The sequence below is a fragment of the Motacilla alba genome, chromosome 5 (assembly GCF_015832195.1).
Source record: "Motacilla alba alba isolate MOTALB_02 chromosome 5, Motacilla_alba_V1.0_pri, whole genome shotgun sequence".
In the NCBI taxonomy this organism is placed as follows: Eukaryota; Metazoa; Chordata; class Aves; order Passeriformes; family Motacillidae; genus Motacilla; species Motacilla alba.
This window is the reverse complement of record NC_052020.1, coordinates 58,592,736-58,607,158: the sequence shown is the minus strand read 5'-3', so window position 1 is coordinate 58,607,158 and position 14,423 is coordinate 58,592,736. Positions and strand designations below refer to the sequence as shown.

General features: G+C 50.1%; 1 protein-coding gene across 12 annotated transcripts in view; it reads left to right on the top strand.

Annotated features, from left to right (window-relative positions):
- KTN1 (kinectin 1) overlaps positions 1-9,061 on the top strand; it is a 78,423-nt gene extending 69,362 nt beyond the window's left edge. For all 12 annotated transcript variants that reach the window (XM_038137815.1, XM_038137816.1, XM_038137823.1 and 9 more), the window contains 3 exons: positions 1,511-1,603; positions 6,986-7,105; positions 8,544-9,061. In XM_038137815.1, coding sequence (XP_037993743.1) covers positions 1,511-1,603; positions 6,986-7,090 — 198 coding nt within the window. In that variant the 3' untranslated portion in view covers positions 7,091-7,105; positions 8,544-9,061. The remainder of the gene's footprint in view (positions 1-1,510; positions 1,604-6,985; positions 7,106-8,543) is intronic.
- Positions 9,062-14,423: the final 5,362 nt, after the last annotated feature.

Here is a 14,423-nt window from a genome sequence, read left to right as displayed (position 1 = left end):
TGGATGGCCAGAGCTGCTGGCAGGGGGGCTCTGAGACCCTGGCAGCAGCCAAAGACACACGTGGGGTTTGGATCTTAGCCCGTGGAGCAAATCACCAACTCTGTATGAAGAATTACAAGCCACACACACAAGTTAGATATTGAACACAGGAGTCCAAGTTTTGTACATGGGGGTCAGGGGTTCTAAGATGGAGGGATTTGGGTGTGCCCTGTCCTCCTCCTTTCTCCTTCCTAGCCTCCATGTCTTTGGTGATGTTAGCACTCACAGATTGGTTTAGAGTAGAAAGTCACCATTCAATATAGACAGTAGGCATTTGGGAAAAGTATAAACATGTAGTATGTAATATATGAAATAAAAGATGGCAGCAGCCCCTGGGAGGGCAGTGTGCCTTTGTCTGAGCTGCTGAACGGGCCACAGCAGCTCAGGAGAAGAATCTTTTAGATAACCAACAATAAACTACCTTGAGAACAGACAACAGAAGACTGCTGAGTCTTTCTTCAAAGGCACGGGTTGGAGGAGGGACTTTTCCATCTTTTGGGGTCACCCCAATCCGGGGGTGAAACCCCACACCCTCCCACTACAGGTTTTTAAATCCAGTCTCAAATGGCAGAGGGTTGCAAGCTGCTTTTCAAAGCACCTGCCCTTTTGCATGTGGTGACATATCCACTGTAACCCAGGGGGCTGCAAATCCTAAAAGTTAGATCTGTGCAAGTGTGATGGGACAAACAGGTGGGTTTCCTGTGCTTTTCCTTGATGACAAGATGGGTTGGAGTGGAAAATCTTGAAGCATGAGAGGTCTCAGTGCTGTCACTCCAGAAACAAAGGTGTCATGGGAGAACTGGTAAATGGAGACAGGAATAGCCTGTGGAGTGGCTGGGCTCTGGCTCCAGACTCTGCAGCACCTTGCTCCTCCAGTATCAAACTGGGCTGAGTTCTTCCAGGGTTGGAGTGGGAGATGCTGTTGGGGGAGCATATCTTGTCCTGGGCAGGGATAGATGATCACAAAAGCACTGGAGGAGGTGAGAAGCTAAAGGAAACCTGCTGTAATAAAGAATTTAAAACATTTTGCTCTGGATAGTTATGCTGGGTGTTGACATACAAAGCCAGCTGTGCTGATGTCCATGGTTCATGGCATATCCTGCATAAATACAGAGCTGGGGTTAGGATTTTGGAGACCTGCACTCCTGCTCTTGTGAAATTTACTGCATGATTTTTACCTGATAACCTGATGTGAGACTATTAAAGCTTCCCTGTAGGATTGCTCTCAGCTGCAGACAGGCTGACATGCAACATGCTGATTGTGAGGAGACATGTCAGTCTTGGCAAATGGGTTGGTCCCTGGAGCAAATGTGGCATAAAACAGATTTCCTCCTGAGCAGTGATTTCCTGTGTCTCTGGTGCTCTCAGGGAGATGGGGCTTTGCTAATTGTTGTGCCTTCCCTGTTTTTTCTTTCTTTTATTTTTAAATATGTCTTTTTTTTTTTTTTTTTATCCTGTCTTTCCCTTACAGGCCCAGGAGTCTTTGGCAGCTCTGGAGAGAGAAATTGGGAAGGTTTTTGGGGATGCCAATGTAATTGAAAACAGCGACGTTTGCACAGACTCGGTGAGTGACTCCTGGAGCTCCTGCTCAGGGGCCACTCAAATCTCAAAGTGACAACTTTGGGAAGTGAGGCCCAGCAGAGGAACAGGATGTTTGGGTGATTGGGGCTTTATCCAGTGCTACAGCTTGCCAGGGTGTCAAGGATTCACTGGGAATTTTGCTGCTGTCTGGGTCGTGACCTCCTTCCTGTGGCTCAGATTTGCAAGGAGGCAGGGGAGAGATTCTGGGCTTTTGGTGGATTTTTGGTTTGGTTTCTGAAAAGTGGGGAGATCCCCAGACTTTTACCTTCAAGAAGGGAAAAGGGAAGCCAAAAATAACTCTGCTGATGACTAAGTGGGCTGAAAACACTGTTGGGTTGGCCCTTCTGACATCAGTAATGCCAAAAAAAGGCAGTCTTGCACAACCTGTAACACTCAGGCAGAGATTCTCTTGCCAGAACATGGTTCCTTCTGCTCCTCTGCAGCTGTGGCCAAGAGCCAGAACTTGATTTCAGCTGGTCCTGGCTCCTGGGAATTGGTGTGAACCTTGATGTGGCCCAGCAGCAAAATGTTGCTTAGATGAGCTTCAGCCCTGAGTGCTGTGGGTGGGTGACTCTGCAGGCTGCTGCTGTTCCTGTGTCCTCCAGCAGTGGCATTCCAGCTTTAGGGTCTGGAATTGGGTGGCAGGTGGCTCCCCTGAGCCTGTGGGTTGCTGTGAGCATGGCTGGGTGTGGAGCTGGTCCTCAGAGCATTGCCCTAGAGACACCACCTTCACAAGGGGCTGGGCTGGGGCTTTGTCACTGGATTTTCCATCTCTGGAAAAAAGAGCTTTCACACCAGCCCTGGAACAGCTTTCCAGAGGGCATTTGGGAAAGCTGAAGGAGATTCTCTCCCAGCTCAGTGGAACTCATTCCTGATTTTCTTCTGAGGGACAAAGTGGAAGGGACCTGCTGTCCCTTGAGGGGGAGAGGAGCGTTGCTGATAGCACAAATAATTTATATCAACTCATTTTAGCTGCTGAACCTAAGTGGCTTCATCAGCTGTTAGAGGAAGCTCGGGGTCCTCTGAGGAGAGCTGCAGGAAAGCCTTTGTAGTCATTAGCAGGAATGAAATGGCTTTTCCAGGCTCATCACTCACGGATGCTGATGGACCCCTGTGCTGGGCTCACTGTGGCTGAGCCAGAAATGCAGCTGGGCCTGTGAGATTTCAGATGTGCCAACCCTGGGAGCTGATTCCTGGGGGATGAGAGGCTGCTGAGCCCTCCCTGTGTTCCCAGGGGAGGCCAAGGGTTTTGGTGCTGAAGCCTTGTGGAGGCTGACCTAGAACAGAGACTGGAAGGAGCTAAAGAATAAAGGAGGCATTTATTAAAGGCCTCCATGGAGCCACCTTGGGCAGCACAAGAGCCCAGCCAGGGCTGCAGCCAAGATGAACCAAAATGGTCCCAAAATGGACAACCAGTCACGGGGTCTCTCCCTTGGCTCAGCTCTGCTCCATTTGCACCTTGCAGTTCATTGTCCCGTTCCAGCTTTAGCCCAGGCACTCCCACCCTGCTTGTTTTTCTCTCTCCAGCCCACGCTGTTTGTGCTCCTGGGATGAGATTTGGATCATTTGTCCTTGGTGCCCAGCTGGAGCAGGAATTGTTTTGTCTCCCTGCTCTGTGCAGAGAGCTCACCATCCCCTGATGTGAACCCAGCCCCACACACTAAAGCAGCACAGAATCTGAAAAATACAAAAGCTGAAACCTGAGGTATCACAGCCAGTCAGGTGCTGTGTCCCTGTCTGCAGCAGGCTGGAGAAAAGCCCTCCTCAGGACAATGCCAGCTCCCTGTGCTGTGCCTTCATGGCTTATCCCTGTGGTGCAGGGGACAGCAGTGCCATCAGCCATGGCATCCGTGGCTGGTGGCTCTGGGCAGCCCTCCTGAGCTGGGCTGTCACTAGATGTGCCTTGTGGTGGCCCAGATGTGCTTGTTTGGTTTCATTTAATTGCCTTACCTCACCAAACCCCTGTGGCTCTCCCCTTGCTCTGCTCTTGCTGCACATGGTGGAGCCCAGGTTTCTGCCAGAATATCCATGGCTTTATTCTAAAGAGAAGTGTGGAAAAACAGTTCTAATAAACCTGCAATTAAGCCTTCATTAGTAAAAATACATTAATTGTCTAAGCAGCACTCTTGACAGGTAGCCATTGGCAGAGGCTGGAATTAGAACATTATCTTTTCTCCAAGCCTTTTCTTCTGCCTTTTTTTTTCCTCTTTTTGAGGGGAGAAAAGGAAACTGTCTCCCCAGAAGCCTAAAAACCCAGCTGAAAATAGCTCTGAGATCAAAAAAGAAAGTCTTCCAGCCACTTCCACCTAGCAACAGTGCCTCTTTTTTTTTTTTTTTTTTTTTTTACTAAGGACCTGAAAACACATGCTCAAAAATGAACATATTTGTTCCTTCTGGGTGCTGGAACCAACCCACAAAATTGAGAAATGATACTTGCATAAACCCTCAAACACACTTGGAGTGTTTTCTTTAGGCTCCTTTGCTTTCTATTTAAAAATAGACCATTTGGGGTTTCTAATCAGCTGCTTTGTCACTTATGGGACCAGCTGATGACTAAAAGGGGGCTTTTAGTGTGCTTTAAGGAAGTCATTTATATTCAGCAGCTTGCTCAGGCACTGAGCTTATTTTGAGGCTTATGTGCAATCTGATGTGCTTTTCCCCCCAAATCTCAGTGCAGAGCAGTCCATCACTGGAAACTGGGAATGCCAAACGTGTGAAACAGCCAAGGGGAATCTGCCCAGACTGTTCAGCTCCTCTTTTAGCTGCTGGGTCTGAAATCACAGGGGCTTCCCCGCTACCATCCTCTTCCTCTCTTCATCCTCATCTCCCAAAGAAGTGGATCACAGAATCCCAGACTGGTTTGTGTTGGAAGGGACCTTAAGGACCATCCAGTTCCACTCCCTGCTGAGGGTGGGGACACCTGCCACTGTCCCAGGTTGCTCCAAGCCCTGTCCAGCCTGGCCTGGAACATTTCCAGGGATGGGGCAGCCACAGCTTCTCTGGGCACCCTGTGCCAGGGCCTGCCCACCCTCGCAGGGAAGGATTTACTCTCTTTATCTGACCTAAATTTCCCCTTTTCCCCAAGTCATGGAGAGCACAGAGCTGGGGCTCAGCAGTGTGAGGCAGCTGTTCACTCCTGGGTTGGCAGGAGCTGCAGGAGGACTGTGCTGAGCCCAAATCCGTTGGGATCTAGTCAGGATTGGCCCCAGGAGGATTGGGGCTGTGACTGTAATTCATGAGTGAACACTGCCTGACATCAGTGAGGTCACAGAACAGAAGGGAGATGCAGTAAATGAGGGAGGGAGGGAGGAGCTGTTCCCAGAGAGGGGCTGGGAGTGCACTGGGGGCTCCTTCCTTGCTCCTGCTGCTTCTGTGCAGCAGCCCCACTGCTGCTCAGAGCTGGATGAATTCATCTGCTGGCTGCTAATTGCCTTTACCTTTCCACTTCCATCAGTCTGTGTGAGACTGCTAAGCCAAGTCTCAGCCTTGACAGACCTGATTTTCTACTTTAATAAGGGTAAAACAGGTTAAGGCTACCCTAATACAGAGCCCAGTGATTTTCTTACAGTAGAAAAATGTTTACCAGTTGCACAGGAGCAGGAGCTTTGCTGTAGATTGTTTTGTCTGAGCCTGGAGTCGTTCCTGTAATGGTGCAGGTGCTTGAGTTTGATTTACTGCTCATTTTGCATTTCCAACCAAATGGGAGCAGGGAAAATGGCCCTCTCTGAACTCCCTCTAATTTCCCTGGAGCTCTGGGGAGAGATTTGCACCCGCATTATGCATCAGTCTCATTCTGTGGCTAACACCAGAGCGGGGCTGAGGGATGCTGAGAGCCTGCAAACCCCTTTGTGCCCCTGTGGAGAACTGGGTACTTCTGCACTGCTGACACCATGGCACAGTTGCTCATTTTTAGCTGTTAAATTTCAAGGAAAAGCTCTCCTGCAGGTGATCTGCATGTCTGTCCTGAGCTGAATAAGGAGCAGTACGGTGGGTGTGTTGGGTGTGGAGTGTTCTGTGCATCTCTGGAGGAGTTAATCAATAAATGTAATAAAACAGGGGTTAATTAATCAATAAATATATCATAAAACAGGGATTACACAGCACTGTTAGCCCAGGCTGACAGGCAGGGAGGTGGGGGGGGAGAGTCCATCTTCAGCTGTGACACTTCCTGATTAAGAAACTGTCGAATTTTTAGAAAAAAAAAAAAAAAGGTTTTTATTTTTGTTCCAAAACACAAGCTCAGCATTTTCATTTCAGCACAGGAAACTTTCTAGCTCGTGGTAGCTTTCCTTTTTCCTTTTCTCTGTGTTTTCTGGTGCTTGGATTGTTTGAAGCCTCCATTTAAGTCCAGGTTTTGCTGGCAAGTGGGGATTTCCCAGGGGTTTGGAGCAGAGGGTGAATCCATGGCAGGGCTGTGGGTGGGGAAGGGTGTGGATCTCCAGGCAGCTGTTCCACAGCTGGAGCTGCCTTGGGCTGGGGTGGTGGGTGCTGCTGAGGACACCATCCCTCAGCTCCTTGGTAGTGCAGGAGTTCTGCTGTTCAGCTCTGGGGTCAGGAGTTGTGCCTGTGATGTCTTGTGGAGGCTGACCTACAACAGAGGCTGGACAGAGCTGAGGAATAAAGAAGGGATTTGTTAAAAGGCCTCCATGGATCCACCTTGGGCAGCACAAGAGCCCAGCCAGGGCTGCACCCAAGAGGAACCAAAATGGTCCCAAAATGGACAACCAGTCACGGGGTCTCTCCCTTGGCTCAGCTCTGCTCCATTTGCACCTTGCAGTTCATTGTCCCGTTCCAGCTTTAGCCCAGGCACTCCCACCCTGCTTGTTTTTCTCTCTCCAGCCCACGCTGTTTGTGCTCCTGGGCTGAGCTTTGGATCATTTGTCCTTGGTGCCCAGCTGGAGCAGGAATTGTTTTGTCTCCCTGCTCTGTGCAGAGAGCTCACCATCCCCTCATAGGAAGCCCAGACCCACACACTAAAGCAGCACAGAATGTGCAAAATACAAAAGATAAAAGCTGAGGCATCACTGAGCACCCTGGCCTGTGTTATAAACCACATCTGTGGGGGTTCAGCCAGGCTGGTGGGGAAATAACCTTTGAGGCTGGATCAGCTGTGGAGACCAGCACAATTCCTGGACCAGGGAGGGTAGGAGCTGGATGTGCAGGTGATTCCCTGGAACAGGAAAGGGCTCCTTGACTTTGAACCATGTTCTCCTTAAACATGGCCATAACCCTCTGACTGACAAGAACTGTTCCCTTCTGCACCATGAGGTGTAATTTTATGCAGAGGATCTAATTCTGGGCTTTCTTGGTAATTAGATTGTAAATGAGTTTTTAATGATTTCCTTTTTTTCCCCCCTTCTTCCAGGAATTGAGTGATAAAAGGCGAAATGTGGTGGTGAATCTTACCCAGGATGTGGGTCACCTCAAGAAGCTGCTCATGTCAATAAGCCAAATGCTGGCAAAGGGATGAGGACACTACAGCCAGGTGGGTGTGGACAGTGGCCCCCAGTTCAGTGGCCACGGGTGTGTTATGGTGGGACTTTGTTCCAATTAGCAACTCTCATGTCAGAATATGACACTTTTTACAATCAGATCCCAGAATCAGTGAATTATTAAGGTTGGAAAAGCCTTCTGAGACTGAGTCCAGCCTTTCCCCCAGCTGTGCCAAGGCCAGCACTCACCATGTCCCCCAGTGCCACATCCAGGGATGGAGATTCCATCCATTCTAATGCCTGACTCTGCTAACACTTTCAGTGAAGAATCTTTTCCTAATACTCATCCAAATTCCACATGCAAATCATAAAAAGCTCCTGGTAGGCACTGGATTTGTTCCTCTCTGCACAGGTCAATTAGCTGAGACTAATCTGTCCCTCATGTAGGCCTGTAATTCCACCCCTCCCTGCTACTTCCTGCAGCAGGTTGCCTTAAGTTTTGTTCTCCAGGAGCTTTTTCCTGTTTGTTTGCTCCCCCAGCAAGCTGTCTGCTCTCCCGTGCTCTGATTGCTTTGGGATTAAGGATATGAAATAACCCCCAGCAGTGGCTGGCTGGGAGTGTCTGAAGCACCAGCCTGCCACGAGCTCTTCATCCAGTTACAGACACATGGACAAGGCTTTAATTTTAATACTCAGCCAGCTCTGAAACCTGGACCTTTGTGCTGATTCACAGAATCACTGGGTTGGAAGAGACCTTCAAGATCATCCAGTCCAACCCAGCCCCAACAGCTCAACTCAACCCTGGCACCCAGTGCCACATCCAGGCTTTGTTAAACACACCCAGGGATGGTGACTGCACCACCTCCCTGGGCAGCCATTCCAGAACTTTATCACTCTTTGTGTAAAACACTTTTCCCTGATATCCAGCCTGTATTTCCCTTGGTGCAGCTTGAGACTGTGTCCTCTGCTTCTGTCAGTGCTGCCTGGAGAGAGCCCAACCCCCCCTGAGCACAGGCACCTTTCAGGAGCTGTAGATAAAGTTAAATAACCCAGAGTCAGCTGAAGGTTGGATAAGCTCAAGACACTGAACTGTTTAAGGAAAGTGATGCAGATTTGGGTCTGAACTGGGAGCTGTCTGTCTTGGGAGGCTGCGCTGAACGAGCAGTGTCAGAGCTGCCTTTCATCCGCTGCGGGTGGGGTTTGTTGTATTCCTGATTCAGGTGATTTTCTGCTCCTGCCTTTGTAAAGCAGGGGCAGCAGAGCTGGCAGAGGGTACCTGGCTGCCCAGGAGGGAGGGAGGGAGGTGCTGCTGCCCCTTGGCCTCTGCTCTGGGAGGCTGCTCCTGCTCAGCCTCCACCACCCAGGCTCGTTCCCCTGGGCTTCCTCGTGCCTGGCACCAAGGAAATGCAGGCAAGGTGCTGGAATTATAGAATTGTTAATCCCTCCTTGGCAGGCTGCTCCTCTGACCTGTGATTTGTGTTTCTCTTGCAGAATGAAATCATGGGGGAATCGTTCATTTGAGGATAGCAGAAGGCATTGTATTATATTTTGCCAAATTAAAGCCTTATTTATGTTTTCACCCTTTCTACTTCGTCAGAAACACTGAACAGAGTTTTGTCTTTTCTAATCCTTGTTAGACTACTGATTTAAAGAAAAAACCCCAACTCTGTAGACACCTCCAGAGTTTAGTTTTATAATAAAACAAACCTGTTTGGATAATTAGACCTTTACATTCCTGGAGAGACAGTAAACACATAATCTTTTATCTTATTTTGCTCAATAAAACTTGTTCAGAAAACTCCAACGTGGTAAAGTCACCGATGGGAAATGACATTTTAATACTGATGTTGTACACTGTTTTACTTAATTACATTTTTGGGATTAGCTGCCTCTGACTTCAACCTCAAGTAAACACTCCTTTTTTTTTTTTTCTTTTTTTTTTTTGGTTGCTAATGTAATCAGTTTTTGTAATGGTGTCAGCAAATAAAGGGATGCTATTATTCAAGGTGCTCCTGCTCTCTTCTTTCCCAGTGAGTTTGGATGACTCAGGTGAGGTTTCCACCTCTCCCCTCCCCAAAAGGAGCATCAGGCTGCACCCACTGTGCTTGTTTTTGGGCAGAGGAGGAGGCACCAGCTTGAGAAGAGGCAAAATAGGGAGATTTGGCAACTCCAGAGCGAGTTTTTGTTCTAAAGAAAAGGTATTGGGGTATTAAAAAATACAAGAAATCCCCATCAAAGTGCCGTGTAAATTGTGCTTCTGTGCCTGTGTTGTCTTTGGGAAAGATCAGGGAGTGCCAGGGGGAGGAACAGCTGGAAACTCTGGATGTGGCAAGGCCAGTGGTGAGCAGTGTGTTCATCTGCCCCAAATCCAGCCCCTGGGTGGAGTCTGGGGTGGAAGGAGTTCTGGAGAGGGTTTGGATGCTCTGTTCCTTGTGCTTTGTTGGGAACAAGTGTGGGGAGGGTCTTTGATGGGATGGGGATTCTGCTGGGAGTGTGGGGAGATCAGCTGGCCCCTCCTGTGTATCTTAGAGGAGCCTCTCAGTCCTGTGGGATTCTGCAGTGGGCAAGGTGAGGGTGGTTTGGTTTTTTAGAACACTTGAGGATGTGATTATCTGAGGGAAGGCCATAAAACACAGGTCAGTCATTAATTGGGGGTTAATTGCAGAGGTGAAACAGATCAAACTGCTCACCCCGAGCTGTTCACACTCCCCCCGTGCTGTTTCTAAGTTAATATTTGGCCTTCACCAGGCAGGAGGTAAAGAAGCCTCTTCCTTACATGGTTCCAGTGATCTGGATCAGGCCGAGTCCTGCTGAGAGCTGTGAAATAGCTCAGAAGAGGGAGAAAAACCCTGGAAAATGTGGTTTCCTCACAGCAGGAGCTACCCCTGGGCTCCAGCTGTGGCCACTGAAGTGTTGTGTTCCATGGAGTTGTTATTCCATGGAGTTAAAACTCAAATGCCATCAGCCTGACTTGTGTAGATGTTTGATGTAGAGAGACACCTCTACAACTGCAGATCCAAGGAAAACCTGAACCCTGGAGGGTCTCCACACTTGCCCTGCTTGGCGTCAGAGGCTCTAGCAGGTGTCTAAACACCTACTTTGGGGTGTAATTGGCAGTTTAATGGATCCATGCAGGTTTGACTGGTTTAAAATGATTGAAGAACATCACCCAAGAGTTTCAGTGGTGATGGTTTGGGCTGGGGTGTCCCTGTGGCTCTGATCCTTTCCTGCCCCTCAGGGGAGTCCCCTTGGCCACCCAAGCTGGGAAGCTCCTCTGAAGCATCATCCCCATGGGAACTGGGCTCTGCAGGTAAGGTGATGCCCTTTTTTCCTTCAAAAGGTGAGTTTGCAAATGCTGGAGGTGCCTCACTCAATAAATAAATGCTTTTGGAAGGGACAGCAGTGCCTGGAGAGCCTCTGGATCATTCCTGTGTCTCCAGGCTCTTGACTTTCAGTGGGTTGAGCTGCAGAGCAGGGGTGATGGTGCTGCTGCAGTGCTCAATTGAAAAGGGGAGAGATTTGCAGCATCATTTCCTTTCTCTCTTGGCAGGAATTCTCCCTGGAGAGGACGGGCGATCTTTTAGTTTTGAAATTTAAGCTCAGGTTTGATTTCACTTCAGGGGATGTGCAGAGGTGTTAGAGGCAGCTGTGGAAAGATCCCCTGGAAAGCTCAGCTGAGCAAAGCCTGATCCCCTCTCTGAAGGGTGAGGAGAGGTCAGGCTGGTTCCCCAGGAGCACTGGGAAGAGGCAAGGATGCTGTTTCATCTCACTGTCCTCTCCAGCCCTGCATAAAACACCGCTCGTCTCCAATTTAGTCACCGAGAAATCCCTCCTGCCCTGAGCATCTGCTGGGAGAAAATGGGATGAGAAAAGCAACATTTAAAAGTGTGGGAAGCTGATTCATCAGTGCAAAGGTTGGGCTGGTGCCTGGTGTATTCCTGGGGCTGGGATCTCTGCAGAGCTCCAGCCCTGGTGCCCAGCCAGGCAGGAGAGGAGCAGGATGGTGTCTGCCTGCACTAGAGGGAGACAATAGCTAATGGATACAGGGATGCTTTTCTTGGAAAAAAGCCCAAATTGGGATGTTCAGATGCTGGCAAATGGATTTTTCCTGGTGTTTATTTATTTTTTGGAGGTGATTTGCAGTGGGAGAGCCTGCACTGGGTGATGTGGGGCTGAGTGCTGCCTGTGAGGTGCTGCCTGTGGAGCCTGGCTCCTGGTCAAACCTGGTTCTTACAGCTTTCAGTTCAGCATCTTCCCTCAAAATGGGAATGGTGAGGCCTCAGGTTTCAGCTTTTCTGTTTTTCAGATTCTGTGCTGCTTTAGTGTGTGGGGCTGGGCTTCATACCAGGGGATGCTGAGCTCTCTGCACAGAGCAGGGAGACAAAACAATTCCTGCTCCAGCTGGGCACCAAGGACAAATGATCCAAATCTCAGCCCAGGAGCACAAACAGCGTGGGCTGGAGAGAGAAAAACAAGCAGGGTGGGAGTGCCTGGGCTAAAGCTGGAACGGGACAATGAACTGCAAGGTGCAAATGGAGCAGAGCTGAGCCAAGGCAGAGACCCCGTGACTGGTTGTCCATTTTGGGACCATTTTGGTTCCTCTTGGGTGCAGCCCTGGCTGGGCTCTTGTGCTGCCCAAGGTGGATCCATGGAGGCCTTTTAACAAATCCCCCCTTTACTCTTTAGCTCTGTCCAGCCTCTGTTGTAGGTCAGCCTCCACAAGGCAGCCTTGGCAGTTGCAGGGGAAGGCTCTGAGGCGTCTCCCTGAAGTTGTGCTGCCTCTCCTGAGTCCCCCCCACCCTTTCCTGGCTGTATCCAGCACTGGGGAGCAGCAGGTTGTTTACCCAGGAGCTGCTGCTGCCTTTTCTCAGGCACTGACTCACTCAGCTATTTATTCCTGTGATTAAAAAAGGGAAGCTCATGCAGCTTTAATTCGACCCCGAACAATTCAGCTGATTTTGCCATAAAAGCCCTCTGCAATGACACAGCTGTGTGTCCTCCCGGGGGTCCCCGTGTCCCCCTTGCTCCCTGTGTGCCCTTGGCTTTGTCCTGCAGCTCTCTCAGGGATGGCTGCACTTTGGTGCTCACCAGGGGTCTTGCCAGAGGGGTTGTACTGGGGGGGTCTTCTGTGGGTCTTGGTGGAAGCTGAGTGGAGGGAGCTTCCTCTGTCTGCGTGGGAATTCCTAAGCGAGCATCCAGAAGGTGAAAAACTCCACATTTCTGCCAGACTTGGAGGTTAAACATCATCTTCCAGCAAAAACTCTCCTCTGTGGGTCCAGACTCTGCTTGTGCCCTGGCTGGAGAGGAAAGGTTCTGGGGAGAAAGCCTCTGGTGATGCTATGGGATGTAAAGTCTCCAAAAGCTTTAAAACAAATTGGAGATGATTGCTGCTTTCCCAGCATTCCAACTTCCTCTCACATCCTCTTGGGGATGTCACAAATCCCTGTGGATCCCCTGTCAGCCCTGGCTGGGCAGTGGCTGTGGGGGGAGCAATGGGCAAGGGGTGCTCCTTGGAGGGAGATTTAACCCAAGGTCTTCACAGAGAGTGTCTTCTCTCTCAGACCTGCCTAAAATCAGGCTGGACTCATTCCTGAAGGCTCAGACTTTGCTGAGCTCTGCCTGCCACAGGGGCAGGATCAGTCTGAGGTGGCCTCCTCTGGAGCTTCCTCTGGAGGTCTTGCTCTGTGAGAGTGCCACAGCAAACCTGTGGTAGAAGTCTTGAGGAGTTCCCCAAGTGTGCAGGAATGAGCAGAAGTACAGGAGAACCCCAGGGAACGCCAAGGCTTGCTCAGGAGCTCCCTGGGGAGGTCACCTGTGGTGTGTCCCCTTGCAAACCCCACCTCGTGCTGTGACACGGGGACGTTCAAATCATCTCATTTCTGTTTGAATTTCTGTGTTCCTTTTTTTGTCCAAGGGCATGTCTGGGAGGGTGCTGAGGTGGCTGCTGGAAGTGTCCCTGTTCTGATGTCCCCTGTGCTGGGGGTGGGTGCAGGTTTTGCTCTCAGCTCCTGCAGCCACAGCCCAACCTGCACGTGGCTCCTTGGTGGCTGTTTGCAGCTTCCTGTGGGGATGCTTCTATTTCTGGAGTGGTTGCACCTAAAAATACATCTTCAGGCTCCTGGGGAAGCTGCTCTGCATCATTGAGGAGCTAATTAAACTGGGGGAAACGCAGGCCCTCCAGCTGGGCTCGTTCCACGTTGCTGAAAATGTTGTGGGTTTGGTTTTTTCCCGTTTTTTTTTCAGTGATCCACGTTCCTCTTCCACTGCCTGGGCAAGGTCCAGGGGTTTCTCCTTCCTCTGTGGGGAGGGCAGGTTTGCACCTGGGTGTTTGGGCATTTTCTGTGCACTTGTGACCCCCCCCAAACCCTGAACTTCAGCCTCAGCCCCACTGTGACCAGGGCAGGACCCCCTCAGTGGAGATGGGACGGGGGCCTGGCAAGAAGCTTTGAATTTCACCCTGTTCATTTCTGCAGATCTGGGCTTAAAAATCCAGCTCAGATGTGCTGAGGGGTCCCAGTGGCCTTTGGATCTCCAGCTTGGCCATCAGCAGTTCTTTATATTAACAAAACCACTGTCAAATGTGGCCGTGGGTCCTGTTTGTGTCACTGTGGGACCATGAGAGGATGGAGGCTCTGAAGGTTCACGGCCTTTGTGATGTTCTCACAGGATTTACTTGGGTAAAACACCCCTCACCACCTCGGCCAGGCTTAAAGCAGGGAAAATGAAGATCCCAAGACTATTTCAAAGCTCATATTCAGAGGCAGAGTGTTCCTGCAGCACATCAATGCTGCCCAGGGCCATCCTGGAAGAACCTGATCTCTTGCTTAAGCAAACGGGCTCATCCTAATCCAGCCCCACAGAAAACAGCCTGAGCTGCACCAGGCTGGGGATAGAATCCTTTAAAATCAATAAATATTTCAGGAGCAGAGGGAGCTGGTCTGTAGCAGCAGAGCTGGCCCTGGCTGGTCATTATTAATTCAATGGATGCAGTGCTGAATTGGCTGAGGAAGCACAACAGCTGAAATTTTAAGTGCTGCTTCCCCCTCCCCACATGGCTGAGATGGTTTGCTGGATCTTCAGTGACTCAGAATGGGACCCCCAGCCTTCACCCAGGTGTTAAACACAGCAAAAAAAGGGTTGTTTTGCACATGCCTCAGTCTGGGGATTCAGCCCCTGGGTGTGTGAAGCTGTGACAGCAGGACTTGCACTCCCAGCCAGTCAGCTGTGCTTCCTAGGATGTCTGTCCTAAAATCCTGCTTTTGGGGCCCTGTGATGCAGTGAAAATCCTGGGTTAAGATGCTCCAAGATGCTGGCTGCCCTGGCAGAGCAGGATCAGTCTCTGTTCCCAGCCCAACAAGGCATTTTGTTACC